The sequence below is a fragment of the Malus sylvestris genome, chromosome 17 (genome assembly GCF_916048215.2).
Source record: "Malus sylvestris chromosome 17, drMalSylv7.2, whole genome shotgun sequence".
Taxonomy (NCBI): domain Eukaryota; kingdom Viridiplantae; phylum Streptophyta; class Magnoliopsida; order Rosales; family Rosaceae; genus Malus; species Malus sylvestris.
In genome coordinates this window covers 3,885,717-3,905,185 of record NC_062276.1, presented here as the reverse complement: position 1 = coordinate 3,905,185, position 19,469 = coordinate 3,885,717, and the positions used below count along the sequence as shown (strand labels likewise).

The following is a 19,469-nucleotide window of genomic DNA, read 5'->3' as shown; positions in this document are numbered from 1 at the left end:
TTGACATTTTTTAAAGATGAGATATGAAATTGTGACTGGTCCAATAGTTGAGGTAGTTTTATGTACTTTACCCTAAGTGAAATGATACTACTTTCTACATTGACTAAAATGACATAAATACAACTTTGTACCCTTAACATACAATTTTTAGTACGATAATCATACTGTCACGTAACGTTTCTAATTTATGTATTAAAATATGAATGAGCGACACGATTAATATATATGTATTGACGCCAAAAACTTCTCTGCGATATGACTAATATCTTCTTTTCATCACATACTTCTAGTTATCGTATAGATTCGCTTCTTTTTTCTTTTCAGAGAGGAATAATTGGCATGGCATCTAGCTAGACCTAAAATATCAGATTTAATTAGTTGTTGATAATTGATCTTGTCTAGATTAAGGGCACTCTAATTAATTTAGGTATCTAACTATAGGCTTAGTGGTGATCAAACTTGGGCTAATGATGGAATTAGTGCACCTAAATCAAACGATTTGGGATATTTATACAGACTAATTAGAACTTTTGGGAACATGATTCAAAGTCCCTCTCATTAATCAGACCAAATTTTTAGCAATTCACAAACAAGGATGCTTTTTAGTTGCTTAATCGAAAGTGGAAGCAAGTTGTTCCACTTAATTCTCACTTATCTTTAAGTGGATGTGGCACATCAAAAACCAAAACCAAAACTTATCTTTGAGAGAGTTGTGGAAACGCAGGATACAAAAAGAAGGGTTTGGACCACAGTTCCACAACCATCAGACAATAAACCGGCTTTCTTTATTTTGAAAAAGGGGACCAGCTAGTGGTTTCGTCAATACAGTCTACATTTTTCAAGGTTGGAAAAACTCACAAAGACATTTCAACATCTTTCTGACCATTACCACATGATTCACCAGCGGCAGAAATTAATCAAACCCTAAACGTGCAATATATAATACAAATATGAAATTCATTTCTAACCACTAAACTAGCCATAGTGGTTCAGACAATAAACCAGTTAGAAGTTATAACACTATCAAATACCTTTATTAGATGTACTGTTTCGTACTCTACTAATGGTGTGACGACATTGACGAGACACAAATGCTACAGTGAAATTTACCACTTACTTGTTGTTAGGTAAATATCAACCACCGATGATAAATTTATATATGCTAATAAATAATAAATACGAATAAATATCTTAACAGAGTATAAACAAAAACGAAATAATATTAAACAAACAAATTAAAGATCGAGGCTTGCGTACCACAATGTCCTTGAAACAAAAATTTCGTCCTTACTCAGTACTTGTAGTTCTACGGACGTCTGCTTCACCAAAATTCAATGACAGAATTCCAGCACCGGAAAACTTGACTTTTGACGAATTTCCTTGTGGTTCTCTCAACATGAATGTTTGGGATTGTAGAAGAAGAATTTTATATTTCTTTGTACTAAATGCCTGCAAATGGATGTATATATAATAGGTTCATGCATGTTTGCAACAGGTATGAGAGCCATCTTCTCAGAGGGGTGCTTTGCTCTCTGGCATTCTTTCATCACTTTAGACTTCATTTGAAAAGATGAGTCTGTTAATATAAAAATAATTATCAAGTAATTAGTACACTCCAAAGTCCAATCCTAAGGTTGAGTCCAATTTTATGCTCCATGGTTCATTACTCCAATCACTTTCTATAAGGGACAAAACCTTATAAAGTGAGGGGATCCTTTTGATAGTGACTAACATAGGACAATGAAATTTCTACTCAAAATTTCCAACACTTATTAGATCCCAATAATTTTGCCATCTACATTGTAGAATCAAGAGAAGAAAACATACTATTAGTTCAGAAGGAAAGGAAAAAAAAATTGTTGTCTCCAACTATCTATTTAAGAATTATAGCATCTATAGGCTCATTTGGAAGTGTTTTTAAAATAACTGAAAACACTTGAAGTGCTTTTGGAACTAATCATTAACAAAAAATACAAGTAAATTCTGGAAAAAAAAAACACTTGAAGTGCTTTTAGAGTCCAAAAACAATTTTAACAAAAAAAACTTTAAATCATTTTAAAAATACGTTCAAACGAGCGATATATTCCTGTATAATATTGTTGAAAGATAATATTTATAACTATATCCCAGTGACTAGTCTTATCTTATGTGACATAAACATAGCTAATTAAATATATTTATTCTATTCTTTAAGATGTGATAGCTATCAGAAGTACCTTAAATTTTATTTGAACAAATTATATATGGTATCTGGGGGAGGCGGCAGATCTTCTTTTTCTTTCTTTTCTTCTTATTTGCTCTTAAAAAAGGCAACATTATTTCTTCTTTTAAAATTTTCAAAGTGTTTGAACAATTATTTATCAAGAACATGTTTCTGTTGAGAAATCAGGATGATCATGACTGTATCGTTGACGAAATTATCATGTTAGATTCTTGGGGACAGATTTGAAACAATTTCTTATGTAGGAGGCAGTTGTATGGTTATTATTTCATAGATTTGTCACCACCTAAGTTGATTTTTTTTTTTCACAATTATTTGTGCTTGATTTAATTATTGTTTGAAACACACAATGACCATGAACAAAGTGCACGTTACCGTCTATATTAAGGGCTGGTTTGGTATTGCTGTGCTTTGAAAAAAAGCTGCTGTGAGAATAAGTGGCTGTGCTGTGAGAATAAGCGGTTGTGAAATAAATCAGTAGAGTGTTTGGTAAATTTTTTTGTAAAAGTGCTTTTGGAAAAAAAAGTAGTTTGATAGTGGGTCTTTTCATTAAAGGAGCACTGTAGCTCCATGTGCTTTGAAAAAAAGCTAGTTTTCCAAAGCTGCAAATAGCAACTTCAGCTTTTTCCTTTGATTTCAGCTTATTCTCACAGTAGCTTCCAAAATAAGCCATTTTTTTTCAGTTTACCAAACACCTAAAACCTTCACAGCTTTTTTTCATGGGTGCTTTTTTTTTAAGCACCTCACTCCCAAACCACCCTTAAGAGTGGTAATTCTAGACACGACATAATATATGGTTCAAAACTCGTATGAAAAATTCAATGCGAACACGTTAAGAACGTAGCTAACATTGTCCAACTATTATCTTATTATTAGATAATTACTTTTGTATTTGGACCAACAAAAAAAAAAAATTACTTTTGTATCATTTTGTGTGTTAATCAACTCGTCGATTGATATGAACATAACACAAAAATATAAATTGGTATACTTTAAGACGATCCATTTCCACTTCTACCCTGTATTATACAACACTCACAAATGATACAAATAACTAGGTCTTGCCATGGTGATGCTGACAATTACGATGATGAAACATTTAGCTAAGACACACAAACCAGTTATTATGTAAACAGTTGATATGGTGCCAATAAAGTATTGATAATATATTAGTAGCAACACGTATTGACAAGTTATTGATCTTCTGCGGTTTCAAATATCAACACTACTAACACAAAATTTATGCTTTAACACAGTATAGTAATTCTGCACATAAAATTTCTACCACAACTATTCCAACTATTTAAACTCTCACTCTTTCTCATTGTGCGTCGTTCCGTTTCAATAATTTGAGCTTAAAATTGTAGCTTGGTGGTCCATTCTAAATTAGATGGGCCGAAATCCGAGCTAAAAGCCCATTTTCAGCCCATTTTCCTTTTAATTTGAGTTTGGGCTTCCTCCCAAGAGTCCTAGTGGCGGAGCAACGTGTAATGATCCGAAAGAGACCAAACGACAGGAGCACCAACCGCCACTAACGGTCAAGCCTATGGCGAAAATGCACCAACCTCCGAGCTCTCAAGCAAGTCCACGGTTCCATGGTGGTCAACGGCTTCAATTCGAACTATTCCGCCATACGAGAACTCATATTCTGCTGCGCCATGGGGATTTCAGGCACCATAAAGTATGCCATTCGATCATGTGTCTGAACCAGACACCTTCATGTGGGACACCATGATCAGAGGCTCAGCTCAGAGCCAAAACCCTTTAAATGCGGTTTTACTGTATACCCAGATGGAAAATCCTGCACTAAGCTTTCTTGGGTTAACATGGGAATGGGGATTCATGGGAAGGTTGCGAGGTTCTGGTTCGAGTCGAACACGTTTGTGAGGAATACCCTTACTTATTTTCACGCTAATTGTGGAGATTTGAGGATTGCAAGCACGCTTTTTGATGACTTGGCGAAGAGGGGGTTGTGCCGTGGTCAGCTTTGACAGCAGTATATGCAAGAAGATGGAGAGTGCAAGGAAGCTCTTTGATGAGGTTCCGAAGAGAGACGTGACTTGGAATGCAATGATTGCTGGTTATGTACTCTGCGCCTCAAATGAGCAGGCATTGCAAATGTTTGATGAGATGAGAAACCTGGGAGAAAAGCCTGATGAAGTGACAATGTTTTCGGGTCTTTTTGTTAAGATTTATATTTAGATTATTTATTTTTCAATAAAGTGGTTGCACGTGGTTAGGAGACTTGTTTACCTAATCTATATGAGAATCCTTAAATTGTATGAGTCATGGTTAGGTTGTTAATCATGTTTATTTTTTATGCTGGAGTCGTGGTATATAGTTCCACAAAATCTGCAAAGTGGATGTTATGTTGGTTGTAGCAGTAGACTTGTTTTTCTTATTTAAGTTGTAATTTCTCATTCAAAGTTGAATTAATGAAATTGAGAGCTTCTTAGCCATCTCTTTATCAGCAAGCTTAAGTTTACAGTTTCAAAAAGTGTAACCAACACTTGGCATCAGAGCCCCCACTGGGCCTATGTTGAGAATCTCACATAGAAGCAACAACTTTTGTCCTTGCAATATCAAGCATCCATGGCGTCTGACAAGCCAGCGGAGAATTTCATTCAGCCAACGATTCCACGCTTTGACGGTCACTACGATCATTGGAGCATGTTGATGAAGAATTTCCTAAGGTCCAAAGAGTATTGGGATCTTGTGGAAATGTGGTATATTATACCCGAAGAAAACACGATTACGGCTGTGCAACAACGGAAGCTGGAAGAACTGAAGTTGAATGATTTGAAGATAAAGAATTACCTATTCCAATCAATTGATCGTGCGATTTTGGAGACTATTCTCTAGAAGGATACTTCGAAGCACATTTGGGACTCCATGAAGAAAAAGTACCAAGGGTTAGCAAGAGTGAAGCATGCATAGCTTCAGGCCCTAAAACAAGACTGTGAGACTCTTCAAATGAAAAATGGAGAGTCTATCACCGAGTATTTTGCTAGGACCATGAAGATTGCAAACAAAATGTGAATCCATGGTGACAAGCTTGATGATGGCTCCATTGTAGATAAGATCCTGAGACCTATGGCTCCAATGTTCAACTACATCGTTTGCTATATTGAAGAGTCAAACGACAATGTGGAGATGTCGATTGATGAGCTTCGAAGCTCCTTGTTGGTCATTAGCAGTAGTTGAACCGTGGCACCACAGAATGTGTCAACTCATAAGAACAAGCTCTGAAAGCTTCTACCTTTTATGAATCCTCAAGCTCAAAAGGAAGAGGTCGAGGTAGAGGTAGAGGAAGAGGTGGTCGAGGCAACCAAGATGGAGACAGATAACACCAAAGTTCTAAGAGACATGATGATCACTCTCAAAATAGAGGAAAATGACAAGTTAACAAGTCTAACATTGAGTGCTAAAGGTGTGGAAACTATGGGCATTATGGCAATGAATGCTACAGGAAGTTGCCAAAAAACAAAGAGAAGGGAGAGAAGTCCAACTTTGCTGAAAAGAAGGATGATGAGACACTTTTGATGGCTTTCCACGTCAAGGAGGAGATCGATTCAGAAGTGTGGTATGTAGACACAGGTTGCAACAATCATATAAGTGGCTGTAAGTCATCATTTTCATTTCTGAATGAAAACTTTCGAATTACTGTGACATATAGGGACTAAGAATAGGACTAAGAATGATTTTGTTGACACAATTTCAAATGCGTTTTATGTGCCTAGTTTGAAAACAAATTTGTTGAGCGTTGGACAGTTACAAGAAAAAGGTTATTATAATAGGAAAACTAATGAAAAGGGTTTGAAAACTTTGAGTTTTAACGATAAAGACAAAATAAAGGGTAAAATGAATAGTACCAGGTTTGACTTTTTAGTGTAAAAATGTAGTTTTTTGTTGAAGTGAACAGTACCGTAGACTTTTCATTAAAACTCCCTATTATAATAACTCTTCAGAAAGATGCATATGAGATATATGATTCTGTAAGGGGTGCCATTACTATGGTCCAAATGAGCCAAAACAGATTTTTTATGCTGAAGATCAAGACTGTCCAAACTTGTTTGATGGCTAAGAAAGATGATTCATCGTGGTTGTGGCACTTCCGATATAGCCATTTGAATTTCAATGGCTTAAGGACACTGTATCAGAAGCAAATGGTGAATGGCCTTCCCATGATCACACCTCCATCTGAAGTCTGCAAAGAGTGTGTTATTAGCAAACAACATCATGATCAATTTCCCAAAGGAAAGGCTTGGAGAGCTCAAAACCTACTGGAGCTGGTGCATTAAGACATATGTGGTCCAATCAATCCAATATCAAATGGTAAGAAGAAATATTTTTCTTTTATTGATGACTTCAATAGAAAGGCATGAGTGTATTTTCATGCTGGAGTCGTGGTATGTAGTCCACAAAATCTACAAAGTGGACGTTATGTTGGTTGCAGCAGTAGACTTATTTTTGTTATTTAAGTTGTAATTTCTCATTCAAGTTGAATTAATGAAATTCAGAGCTTCTTAGCCATCTCTTTAGTAGCTTAAGTTTACAATTTCAAAAAGTTTAACCAACACTTTTGTCTGCTTGAAAGATATTAGAGATTTGGACGTAGGGCAATAAATTTCGCTCTTCTGGAGATGGGTTCAGGAGATATGAGCATCATACTTGGAAATGCGCTTATAGATATGTATTATGGCGGATGAGGGACAAGGTTGTGTCTTCATGGAATTCGATGATGGGAGGGTTGGCATTTCATGGCCACACTAAAGAATCGGTTAATCTGTTTAAAGAGATGCGAAGGTTGAAATTCAGGCTTAACAAGATCATGTCGTTGGAATTTTGGTTGCTTGCAGTCATGCCGGGAAAGTAGAAGAGGGGCGTAAATATTTCAATCTAATGACGAATGTTTACAGAATTGTGCCGAACATAAAGCATTGCAGGTGTATGGTGGATTTGTTAGGGCGTGCCGGGCTACTAAATGACGTATTTGAGTTCATAGAGAAAATGGAGATTGCTCCCAATGCCATTGTTTGGAGGAATCTGCTGTTGGATTTTTAGATTGCAGGGCCCGTACCACTCTAATAACACTAATATTGTCCCCAACTTCACCACCTACCCAATCCGTCAGGTGTGGAGGTGTGGTGTTTTACCACAAAACGTCTCGGTATTAGTTAGAGTGGGGTAATACTACTTAAACCCCTTGGTTTGTTTTTCACCCCTACCGATGTGGGACTTTAACACTCCCTCTCAAGTGTAACCCCACTTTAACACTCCCATTCACATGTAACCCCATTTTAGTGGTTCACACGTGGAAATCCACATCGGTAACCCCACTTTAACACTCCCCCTCACGTGTAACCCCATTTTAATGGTTCACACATGGAGATCCACATCGATAATTGAAACTCAGAGGTCGGCTCACGTTGGGCCCACTTGTTTTCAATGGAACTCAACGGTTGTCTCTATATTAAGAGTTCAGACTTGTTTCCTTGTGGGTGACAAGCTCGTTGGCTTGCACACAAGCTCATTGGCTTGCACAGTCCCGAAATCGTGGGCTCTGATACCATGTTGGATTTTTAGATCGAAACTCAGGGGTCGGCTCATGTTGGGCCCACTTGTTTTCAATGGAACTCAACGGTCATCTCTGATACCATGTTGGATTTTTAGATCATCAGGCCCGCCCCACTCTAAAAATACCAATACTATGCCCAATTTCACCACCTGCCCAATCCGTCAGATGTGGGGTTTTACCACAAAAGACCTCGGTATTAATTAGAGTGGGGTAATACTATTTAAACCCCTTGGTTTCTTTTTCACCCCACCGACGTGGGACTTTAACATCTGCTTGGGGGCTTGTGGAGTTTATGGAAACCTTGAGCTGGGAAGGAGTGCAAATAAGCGACTACTTGAAATGAGAAGGGACGAGAGTGGGATTTCGTGCTACTATCTAACATATATGCTTCGCGAGGTGAGAGGCAAGGGGATGTAGAGGTGAAGAAGGAGCCTGGCTATAGCCTAATTGAAGCAGATAACAGTGCTCTCTAGCATTTTTTGTTCGATTGCAAACCTAAGTCCTGTTAAAAACACCGTGGATTTAAGCCTCAGATTGTTGACCCAGTGCTCTGATGTCATTATAATGTGTCTTCGAAATTGTTAAACAAGTGTGACCAATATAGTTGTTCTAATAGAAAGTTTTGTTTCTTAAAGTTCTGATATGATTTGTAAATGAGTTTGAACCCTTCTTGGCTACCGATCTTCGTTTGCCTTCATTTTAGTTCGTTCTAAGAGCAACATTTTGTGTCCAAATAAAATGATAGACTGCATGCAATATAGCACATTGAAATAGTTACACAAACCCGAATTCACAGTCGAATTTGGCAAGGAAAGAAAATGGAATACATTAACACAACATACATTTTGTATCAAATGGAAAAACAAACATCTTAGATGACACACGAGTCACGCAAATTCACTCTGTCACGTGAATCAACAAACTGATGCACGAAGCATGTGTTAAACGCTCAGCGCCTAGAGAGGGCCGCAACTGACAGCAAGATTAAGAGGATGAACACAACAACTCCAACAAAAGATCCGATCAAAGAGCCAGAGATATGCTCACAGAAGGCGTTGAATTGTTGGCAAATGGCAAACCAATTCGCCTTGGCTTTGTGTGCTAAGTACACAATAGCTGCTGCTGCTGCAGAAGCACCTGCCGTCAGAAGAGCAAGCATTGCCTGCACAAAGGTATAAAACTCACTTTCGTTAAGCGAACTTTACGCGTAATGGATAGTACGCTGTAAACTTGCAAAATCTTAATGAGGTATTACCGTGTCGAAGAAGATCAAGATAATCCTGCTCTTCTTAGCATTGCTTCGTATGATGTGGAAGACGGAAAGGGCTAGAGAAAACACCAGATAGGTGCACACAATGGAATTCGCAACCACGAAAAACCTGTTATTATAAGAAGATTAAACTTCATTAGTTTATGCATTAGAAGCTCTACTATTTAATGAACACAGAAAAGTTGATGGTGAGGAAACATACGTGAATGTGGGAAGATCATCGTACTCAGCCCTGAACTGAAGGAACTGAGTGAAGAAAGGAAGCCTTTCCTGGGTGGTTCCCATGGCGATTGCGCTCACCAAGGTCCCAAGAAACGCAACTATACGCAGAATGAAGTCGAGGATTGATGCTCCTCGATTCACCCCTGCGCTTGCAGTGGTTGAAGCTATCCCTTTGGAGTTGGACTCACCATGACCAAGCTCAACAGCTGCTCCTGCCTGCATGTTTCTCCAAATGTTTTTCGTGCTGGATTAAATTCGTGGTTTTTAATCGGTTTTGGAAACACGAGTTGTGGAAGCTAATTGTTGTGCTTGGAACAGGAGTCGAAGGGGTGTTTATTTGCATGCGGTAAACACATAAAGTCTCTCTCTACTTTACATCAGGACCTGAACAGATTCATAAAAAATGAAAAAAAATCAGGAAAACTAATAAAAAATGTTTGAAAACTTTGAGTTTTAACGATAAGAACAAAATAAAAGGTAAAGTGAATAGTACCATAATTAACTTTTTAATGTAAAAATATGATTTTTCATTAAAATAAACAGAACTTTTCGTTAAAGCGCCTAAAAAAATCTTCTTTGTGCGGATGGATCCATGAATTGTGAAGTGTATTACCTGCTCTCGTACTTGCTCTGATATACCAAATATTTTAGAGCAAATAAAATAGGTCACCACACACTTCCAACTGCACCAACTTTGACCCCAATTTGGCAAAGTGAATCACGACCAAATTGGAAACATGCATATAATATGAGATTTTGAGACTTGACTTGAGGAATGCCATTAATAGCTACCTTTCTCATTTATTGTGTGACATGTGTCTTCTACTGTCACTTGAAACTAATGACTTAATGTGTTTAACTTTGACAATTTATTTTTGATATATAATAGAGATATTTCAGTGTGCCGAAAACACAGCTCAGTATACCCAGTGTTATAATACAAGTAGTTTGATACTTGAAATTTTTTTTCCAACCACTTGTATTATGATACTTGGTGTACTGAACTGTATTCCCGATACATAGAAAAAACTCTCCACATACCCGTCATAAATTAAATTTAATCATCTTTTAGAAACTAAGAGTATTTACCTTTGTGTTCGAAGTCCTAATTTCAATTCTCTCTTCCTACTATCGCTTGTATAAAAACAGTCCTGCTCTGCTAAGGCTTCATTTTGAGGACTTGAAGACCTAATACATATTAGCCACAAAATTATATTAGTTTAGATCCAAAAGCTTAAACTATTTGACAACTTAATAAAGTAAAACCAACTTGAAATCCATAACTCATTAAAAAAACACATTTTCTTGTTTTGCATTATGAAGTTGTCAAATATTTGAGCTTTTAGATCTAAATATTTATATAATCTTGTGAAAAAATTCATTTGGTCCTCAAATGTCCTCAAAAGAGGACCTTAGAAGAGAATGACTTTGTATAAAAAAGGAAAAAAAGAAAAAGAAAAAAGAAGGCAATAATAATAAATACTTTACTCCATCTTTACAACCATGATAAGATTTATCATCAAAGTTTCCCTACTCCATTAAACCTAATTATACAATCTTGGATGTTGGATCTAATCCTTTGACTCTTTTCCATTTAACAATTATCCAAATTCCCCACCATGTTCCACAACAATGTTATATATCTGGGTCTGTTGAAAATACTGCTAGGTAGTGAATGCCCACAGTACCTTGGAAGACTTTCTAATTCTCACACATAATGGGTTTTCAACTTTGGCATAAGTTTTCAATACCCATGAAAATGGGAATTGACTTTGGATGCAGGAGATCTTTTTTCTACATTGGGTGTTGTAAATGTCAAATTGTAATAATACGAGTTGCTCTATAAATAGAGCACTCGAATGCAATCAAAATATACGGAAAAAGGCATACAGAGAGACTCACGGTAGAGAGAGAGAGGAAAGAAGAGGAGAGGAGATAATAGAGAGAGTTATCTTTGTACTCTTATTATTTCATATTACAATGAAAGCATCACTGTTGCCCCGAGGATGTACTCCGGTCACACTGACTGTAGAGGAACCTCGTAAATTTTGTGTTTTGTTTATTTATTCCACTGCACCTACCATCAATTTTACAACAGGGTCGGTTTTTTTACTCAAGAGTTGGTAAGCTTTTATAGTTTATAATATCCTTGACCACCAAAAGCTACGCCTGCATGCTGGAAAAACAAGCCAGCTCTCGCTTATCTTTCTACTCCGCCCACAGACTAGTGCTTGCTATGTTATATGTACAACTGCATCTTGCCCTACTAACTATATACGCAGAATCAACAGCTTTTGAGTTTCATTAAGAATTCGGACTATCTCTTGCTGTGCTGTATACCTGCGATTTTCCATTCATAATCATGAGAAGCACCCGAAGGTTAACCCAACAGGACTGAAGCCTAAATGTTCTCATTCTCGCAGATATAGTTCCGCCCTTCTTGTTCCGAAACTGCTACATAGAAAACGCATAATCTTATTTCCCAGCCTGAACATCAGGTACACACTTGATTTCGGCATAGAAACTCAACCAGATCATCAAAATCCTACTCACTATAACCACAAGTAATGTCATAAAGAACTGAGTTGCTAGGCCTGAGCTCAAAAACCATAGCCTTCTTCACAAGATTTCTTGCTTCCTGTATCTTTCCATCCTTGCAAAGCAATCCAATGATTTTCTCAACTGTACCCTCCTTAAACCTCCCAAATCGACAACCAATTCCACCATAACCCAACAAACTTGAAAAAGCCAATTGGGGTTTCTTCATTTCCATAATTAGGGACTAATTGCCGCCTCACTCTATCATACATCGAAACGCCCCCTTCTGATTCACCAGTAACAAACCCTTCAATCAAATCACTAAGAACATGAATACTCAATACAATTTATTTGTTTTCCTTTGTGGAAAGCAAGAATTCAACTTCTCTAAGCAACCCACTAACCCACTTGAAAATTTTCAACAAAGACTCAACCTTACTAGCTTCAAGCCCAACTTTCCCGCATTGTTGAGAGCTACTCCAGTAGGGCAGCTGTACCGACGTGTCTTCGTGTAACTCTGACACGGTTCTCTTTTAAGTTAATCTTTGATTTGAATAAATTATAGACGAGTCAATAGACATCAGTAAGGAGAAATGCAAAAGGAAAAAAACAAAGAGTGTGAAAATCACCATCTAAACCGAATATAACATTAAAAAATGGACTCAATTCTGAAAAATATTGAAAAATGAGCCAAATTTTATATCATGTTTAAAAATTAGCCACCTGTGTGATAAATTATCGATGATCCACCTAAGGGGTTGACTTGTGGCACTCTTAGAGAGCATCAAGGGGCAAGCATTGCCCTTGAGATGCAAAAAGAGTTGACCTCAGTTGCTCTTAAACTCTGATCATCCACCAAAATCTTGAACTATATCAGCGTTTAAGTTCATCAAAAAGTGTCTTCTCTCATTCCTCTTAAGATATTAACAGAAAAGGTAAAAAAATGGATCCGAAGTCGAGTGCTTTTGTGATTGGAATAGTTGGTGCAGCAGTGACCTTGTCTGCTTATTCTCAGACTCTCGTCTCTCCAACTCAGTGCATCGGAGTCGGTCTCTTTGTTCTCATGTTTGGATTGCTGGTCAGGGAAGGTCTCATATCTCTTTAGCTAACTCCATCTATCAGTCTTAATTTCTTCCTTCGTTTCCCATTACGTTTTTGTAATTGATATGGTTCATACAAATTTTTCTTGGAGATTTGTATGATCTAGAGTTTGTTTCATAGTAGTTATTTGGATTGGGCTTTTGTTATATGTAATATGTATGTTTCTTTTTTTCTATATGTTAATTATGATGCAAATCAAAGCTGCATAAGTGCAAATGGGAATACTTTTCTGAGAAAATAACTTGCTTCCAATTTATTTAAAGGAAATAATTTTCCTTTTGATTTATTTAGCTCAAAACTATAGAAAGACAGATGTAAGAGAAAATGAGTGCAAAAAGGACCCATAGATCTTCATATTTAGAGGACAACATTGATTACATAACTATTGTATGGCATGAGATCATGGCGAAAATAACATATGTTCTTTTAAAAGAGATTTTTTTTCCCTTAAACAAGTAGATATTCTAAACTTTTTACAAAAGAGCGATTTGAACTTTAATACAATGAGAGATTTGAACTTGAATATAACAAGAATGACACATTAAGATAACCAACTGGCCAACAATTACAAAGGTGGTAATTAAGCCTACTTAAATAGTACATGGTTAATTTTATTTACAAAAGAGTGATTTGATTGTTAATACAATGAAATATTTGAACTTGAATATAACAAGAACGACACATTAAGATAACCAACTGGCCTACATTTACAAAGGTAGTAATTAAGCCTACTTAAATAGTACATGGTTAATTTGCCTAACCTACCTTGTTTTCGTACCGCTTTGACCAAATTATGCAACAGGTGGGTGTGAGTGGACCTTAGCACCATTTTTGTGAGGACGGATACATTAGTTTTCTCCCAAAAATTGCCATACCAAGATTTGGTCGACGACACCCAACGTAATAATCTCCTAATTATGAATCCCCAGTATTTCTCCAAATCATCGGCAGATTAAATATTTTGAATCAAATTTCTCCAATATTTCTCCAAAAGTGACATTTTTTCATAGATTATGCAAAAATATGGTAACACGTTCATGTTATGAGAAAAGTTAATCCAATCCCAACTACCTCACATTCACCATTTATCATAAGTTACACACGACCTGTTTATATATATACACGAAATTGCCCTAAAATGAATAAAGCATCAACTTAGCAGACAAGGACATTTCCTTCAAGTTGCAGTTAGTACTGTGTTAATCTGTGATCATACCTAGTGAATGCAGAAAGAGAGATTAGCTGGACAGTAAAGCTCCATATACTATCCAACTTCTGAATCATGTAGAAAGTTTTAAAACATCGAACAAAAGAAGCTGAAAGTTTCATGTGAGTCATTTCAAGTAGACTCACATGAAATCGGATATATGCAAGCTGGCGACTTCCATCTGCAAAGATAGGAAAAGATTAGATGAAAGAGGAATGTGTTCCTTTAACTAGACAAGCGATATTCTACCAAAAACTAATCTAATTTATAGTGGAGATATGCGAACTTGAGTGCATAAGGAAAGCGTATCTGCTATAGCTAATGTGACTATGCCCAAATATCTAAGTCAAAAAATACTGTTAAATACATAAAGAAATAAACGAGATTTCCATAAAATTAGATAAACTAACCCTTCAAATTTGAGGTTTATTGCATGAGAACATGCTCTAATGACTACAACTACCATCACTTTATGCATATACGGTTGTCCAGATCGGGATTGTTATCGTCATCATAACAATCTAGCATGAGAAAAGGAGGCAAAAATGTAGCCAGAGACGACTTGCCGACCATCTCATTGTCACAAGATCGTGTATCTTTCTGTATCATATATGCATGAGATGACATCAACATATATACATGATACATCCCATATATATGCAATGTACATATACATATATATAGAAGATAAGGGTTGATATATAATATTGTAACTGAATATATATTGCTGCCGGCAAGTCATCCTTGGCTGCACTGCATACCTCATTCCCACATGCAAGACTTAAGATGAAAAATACCATATACCTAGAATAATATGAACTTTTACAATACAAATGAAGAGTATATGTTTGGCAGCAAAGCGAAAGAGGGGCAGACTTTCCCACAAGTCAACCAATCAAAGTAGACTTAACTGCAAGAAACTCAAAAAACAGAGGCAGGAATTTAGGGGTTTTTTTTTTTTCCAAAGGAGAAAGACAACATTCCCGAGCAGAAAACGGAAACAAAACCCTCTACTTATTTCAACAAGAAAACAAGCAAATTTCCCAAACAAGGAAGCTGTTAGAAACAGGTAGAGAAGAAGAAGCCGATTGGACTCCAAAGTCCGATAGGCAGTGTTTGGACGAATAAGCTATGAGGCAAGCATAAATATAGAGCAAACCATAGAATCTACTGTCTAGTAGTTGGCTAGTTGCACGTATAAGAAATTGGAAAACTGCTTTTCTCTGTATCCAAACCCAAACAGTCCAAGTATTAATGGTGTCAGCTGTTGCACAAGTAGAGCAACCCTAGAACTGTCCGATCCGCGTTCCTTGTCCAATAGGATCTGAACAAGAAAATGAGTAATTTAGATCTTAAGACTTTGGATGTGACTTTGCATGGGTGCATAAACCAAAGAGATATTGAAGCCTATAGATCCATCCCCATCACCCTTGAAGTTTGCTATCTCTGACTGCTTTTTCTCATAACACCATTTAAGTCGTGGCATTACTTCTAGGGATTTGATTTGCTTTTAGATTAATTGGTATGGCTCTCTTCAGAACGGGTACTACCGGGTAGGAATGGGTTAGGTGAGGTGGGTTAATTTACTGGATTTGGGTAAGGCCGCATCCCCACAAAAGTTTTAGGGTTAGGGTTCCATTTTGACCAAGGCGAAAAATACTTGGGCCATTTTCAACCGAAAAAGGGTTAACCGAGGAGGCCAAAGGGTCATAGGCCAAATATAATTTATTATTTTAATTGAATTAATATAGTTAATTAAATTAAACTACCATATTAAAATACGATTTTCGGACATATTTTGAGTGTCACTTGTCGTAAAATGAATTTGCCTCCGGATTTCTTCTCTTTATATAATCACAATAATTTTTTGGATAGGATTTCAAGTGACATGTGTCGCTAATGTGAGTAACTCTCCATATTTCTTCTCTTTATGTAATTTCAATAATTTTTCGGATAGGATTTGACACGACCGACCTAGATATTCTCGAAACACCAGGTAGGCACGTGTTGGCCGCACCCAAAGATGATGAAGCCATATTAGAATGCATGAGAACTAGAAAGAAATAACTAACATAAATAAAACTTGTAAATTTAACTATAATGAATATGCAATTATGGAATGTGTTCAAAGCATACAACTAATCCAAGACACTAAAAAAGAATAATATAAAATTTGAATGAACAAGGAGATGGGTCCTACACCGAGAGGACTCGAAGATGCCAATGCCGGAGTACCTTGATGTCGAAATTGTACACCTCGATTCTAAGTCTTGAGGAGGTGCAAAACAAAACATGAGTGGTCCAAGTTGATATATAGTAATACTAAAACAGTTATTCAACAACGTACTAACCCCCAAAGTTTATGAAAACTCAATAGCATAATATGTAATAGGTTTTCCAAAACCCTAGCATGCCATAAAACTTCATAAAACATATATCATATATAGTGTGCTTAGTAGTGGTATCACAATCGCCCGTAGGCACTACATCTCACGGCTATATAAGTATCTTTCGGCCGAAGCCAATGTAAGTATCTTCTGGCCGAAGCCACCAACCTACACCCGGCCGAAGCCATATATAAGTATCTTCCAGCTGAAGCCACCAACCTACGCCCGGTCGAAGCCAATATAAGTATCTTCCGGCTGAAGCCACCAACCAGATGCCAAGCCGAAGCCATATATAAGTATCATTTGCCCGTAGGCAGTATCATATGAATAACCACTAAGTAAGCACATAAAAACATTAACATAATATTTCTAATATATATATATATATATATATATATATCTCAAAACGAAGCTCAGTAACTAAAACGTCATGTCGTAAAACCACGTTCATAAGTAGGTAGTCATCAATCATATATACCACAAAGAACGTAAAGTCGATAAAGCATGATAATTCATAAAGCGTGAAACCAATTTACTCATAAACGTTTCATAAAACGTAGCCATTAAATCATGTTTTTCATGTATGCATTTCTAATAGTAAAATCATGCATTTTAGAAGGGGTCCACTCATAGATACTTCGCCGTCTAAGAGTCGTGCAAACTAGAGAAGATGGAAACGCCATAAACAATTACACCTAAGCACATAAAGGTACCAATTAATAAAACTATATTAAAATGGTTGAATTTCGGGAAACAGACGTCATAAATGGATTCAAGACTTCGAAAAACATAAGAGGGACCAAGGCTAGCCCCATGCACAGCTGCATGCACACTCACACCCCGCCACACGCTGGAAGCCGGGACGGCCACCCGCGGATTTAGGTCACCGGAAAGTTGGTTGGAAAAGTCACCGGCACAGTACCTCCGGTGGAGGCGCGTGTGCTCTACGCGATGGCCAAGGTTCTGGGATAGGCCGGTTCAACTGCGTTAGGCCGGCTTAGGTTTTATGGATCAGGTTTGACTCGTTTTCAAGCCGGGTTGGCCGATTTTAACGAAGAAGAAAGTCAAAGCTTTCCAAGCTTTGGTCAACCTCGAAGCTCCACTATAACCTATGATCTACCTACCAAATTGAAGACGAACAAGAGTTTACTAGGATTATACCTTTGGTTTCCCAATTAGTGGCCAGAGTTGGCCGGAAAAGTCATCTGAAAACCCACGGTTCAAGCCAGGAATCTAGGTTTAGCTCATCCGAGGTGTTTCTTCATAGTTTGACGTCCAAAGAAGGTTGTTGGGTAGTCTTTGTGCTTCACAAAGAATGAAGGGGAGAAGATCTACAACTGGTGGTGGGTGATGGTGTTCGTTGTAGGTGTGGGTGTAGGTTTGCTCACGAATAGGGAGGGAGATGATGAGATGATGAGAGTGAACTGTGAGAGAGAGGTCTGAGAGTTTGAAAGCTTCACGAGATAAGGGAAGAAAGAGAAAAGGAAAGAGAGGGATAAGGAAAAGTCGGCCAGGGGACAAAGTTGTAAGGGTGGGCCCCACGTGGCTCACCAATTAAGACTAAAAGTAACTAATTCAAAAATATCTTTCAACCTAAAGTGAAAATTATGAAAATGCCTTTCCATTCCGTAAATTGCGGGACGAGTCTTTACAGGATTTCGAGTGACACGTATCGGTAAAGTGAGTAACGCTAAAGTGAAAAGTATGTGAGAAATGGTGTATGAATGACTTAGGTATTTATAGGGAAAAAAATTAGAATTTTTTTTAAATTCGTCAAAAAAAAAAAATCAAATCCAACGGTAACGTGACACCAACTAGATGGCGTCATGCTGATGCCAAGTAGCCATTGGCATTCAAATGGGCTAAGCTGGAAGGCTGGCAAAATGTCAAGCTTGACATTTTGGTGCTGGAGGTTTGGCAAAATGTCAAGCTTGGTATTCTGGCCCTGGAGGGCTGGCTAGATAGCTGGAAATGGCCAGCCCGCTAGCCTGACTTAGAGGTTTTGGCCCGGTGAGGCCCACAAGCACTTTGGCTTAGCCCTCGGTTGAAGACGGTTTTCGTGTCATTCCAAGCTATTTGTAGCCCTATGATCTTTTAGTCGGATCGGTTGGAGATGACCTTATCTACCCATAACTAGGAGCGAATCTATTAGAGGGCCTGGATGGTTTTAGGACCACTCGGAAGCACAAATAAATGGTTGTGAAGACCTCCATTGCAGTTTAAAAAGAAGAAGCGACAACTACATTGCAGTTTAAAGAGAAGAAAAGTGGCGACAGCTGCATTGCAGTGTAAAGAGAAGAAGAATACTTTCTTTTTAAATGACTTCACCAAAACAACACTGTTTTGAGCCAAACTATTTGAAAAAAATAAAATAAAACTCATCCTTCTTAATAAGCCTGTGAGACCCTCACCTTTTTAATTCAAAAAAAAAGAAAGAAAGGTTCGAATGACTGTTTCCACTCCCAGACCAGAGACTTCACTTTACCAAAGCCCATTTCATTCACTTTTACAATTCCAATTCCCAAATTGGCCAATTGGCTAACCCCACTCAACTGATCCCTAGGCCAACACCAGATGCTCCACGCCTCCACCTATCTCCCCTTCCAAGCTCCTCCTCCACCACTGCGACGACATCACGACTCCCACTTCGTCAAACTCTACAAGTTTCCAGGTCAATAGCGACTTTTTGTTTGTGGGGGGGGTCTTTAAAAATTGAGTTTTTGGATTTGTTGAGTTTTTGTTTGATTAATATCAACAAGCAAAAATTAGATTTTGTGTATTCAATATGAAATGCTGGAATTAAAAGGCGTTATAGAATTCAAAGACTCACTATTTGATATAAGTTTTGTCTTCTAAAAGATGTGAGATTTTATCCTAAAAGACCTCAGTGGAATTAAAGTTGTGACTTATTTCATGAGATGACCAATGTGGGACTCTCTGCTTTG

General features: G+C 37.4%; 2 protein-coding genes, 1 long non-coding RNA gene and 1 pseudogene across 3 annotated transcripts; 2 read left to right on the top strand and 2 right to left on the bottom strand.

The window, feature by feature from the left end:
* The first annotated feature begins 3,383 nt into the window (after window positions 1-3,383).
* On the top strand, window positions 3,384-8,308 carry LOC126610466 (pentatricopeptide repeat-containing protein At5g15300-like; annotated as a pseudogene).
* A 258-nt stretch (window positions 8,309-8,566) lies between these two features.
* LOC126612039 (casparian strip membrane protein 1-like) lies at window positions 8,567-9,561 on the bottom strand. Its single transcript, XM_050280336.1, has 3 exons — window positions 9,272-9,561; window positions 9,055-9,178; window positions 8,567-8,961 (listed from the first exon to the last, which is right to left on the bottom strand). Exons 1-3 carry the CDS (start codon window positions 9,511-9,513, stop codon window positions 8,749-8,751), a joined length of 579 nt encoding a protein of 192 aa, XP_050136293.1. The 5' UTR covers window positions 9,514-9,561; the 3' UTR covers window positions 8,567-8,748.
* A 2,904-nt stretch (window positions 9,562-12,465) lies between these two features.
* Window positions 12,466-12,934, top strand: LOC126612041 (uncharacterized). The gene has a single exon (XM_050280339.1). It carries the CDS (start codon window positions 12,773-12,775, stop codon window positions 12,932-12,934), a length of 162 nt encoding a protein of 53 aa, XP_050136296.1. The 5' UTR covers window positions 12,466-12,772.
* Window positions 12,935-13,182: 248 nt separating this feature from the next.
* Window positions 13,183-15,356, bottom strand: LOC126612043 (uncharacterized). The gene is made up of 2 exons (XR_007618950.1): window positions 14,548-15,356; window positions 13,183-14,318 (listed from the first exon to the last, which is right to left on the bottom strand). It is a non-coding gene; the product is annotated as an uncharacterized LOC126612043 (long non-coding RNA).
* Window positions 15,357-19,469: the final 4,113 nt, after the last annotated feature.

Coding starts and splice junctions, on each gene's coding strand:
- LOC126612039 (XM_050280336.1), bottom strand. CDS start 9,513: ATGCAGGCAGGAGCAGCTGTTGAGCTTGGTCATGGTGAGTCCAACTCC. Junction 9,179..9,271: donor GATGATCTTCCCACATTCAC/GTATGTTTCCTC, acceptor TTATAATAACAG/GTTTTTCGTGGTTGCGAATT. Junction 8,962..9,054: donor TCTTGATCTTCTTCGACACG/GTAATACCTCAT, acceptor ACCTTTGTGCAG/GCAATGCTTGCTCTTCTGAC.
- LOC126612041 (XM_050280339.1), top strand. CDS start 12,773: ATGGATCCGAAGTCGAGTGCTTTTGTGATTGGAATAGTTGGTGCAGCA.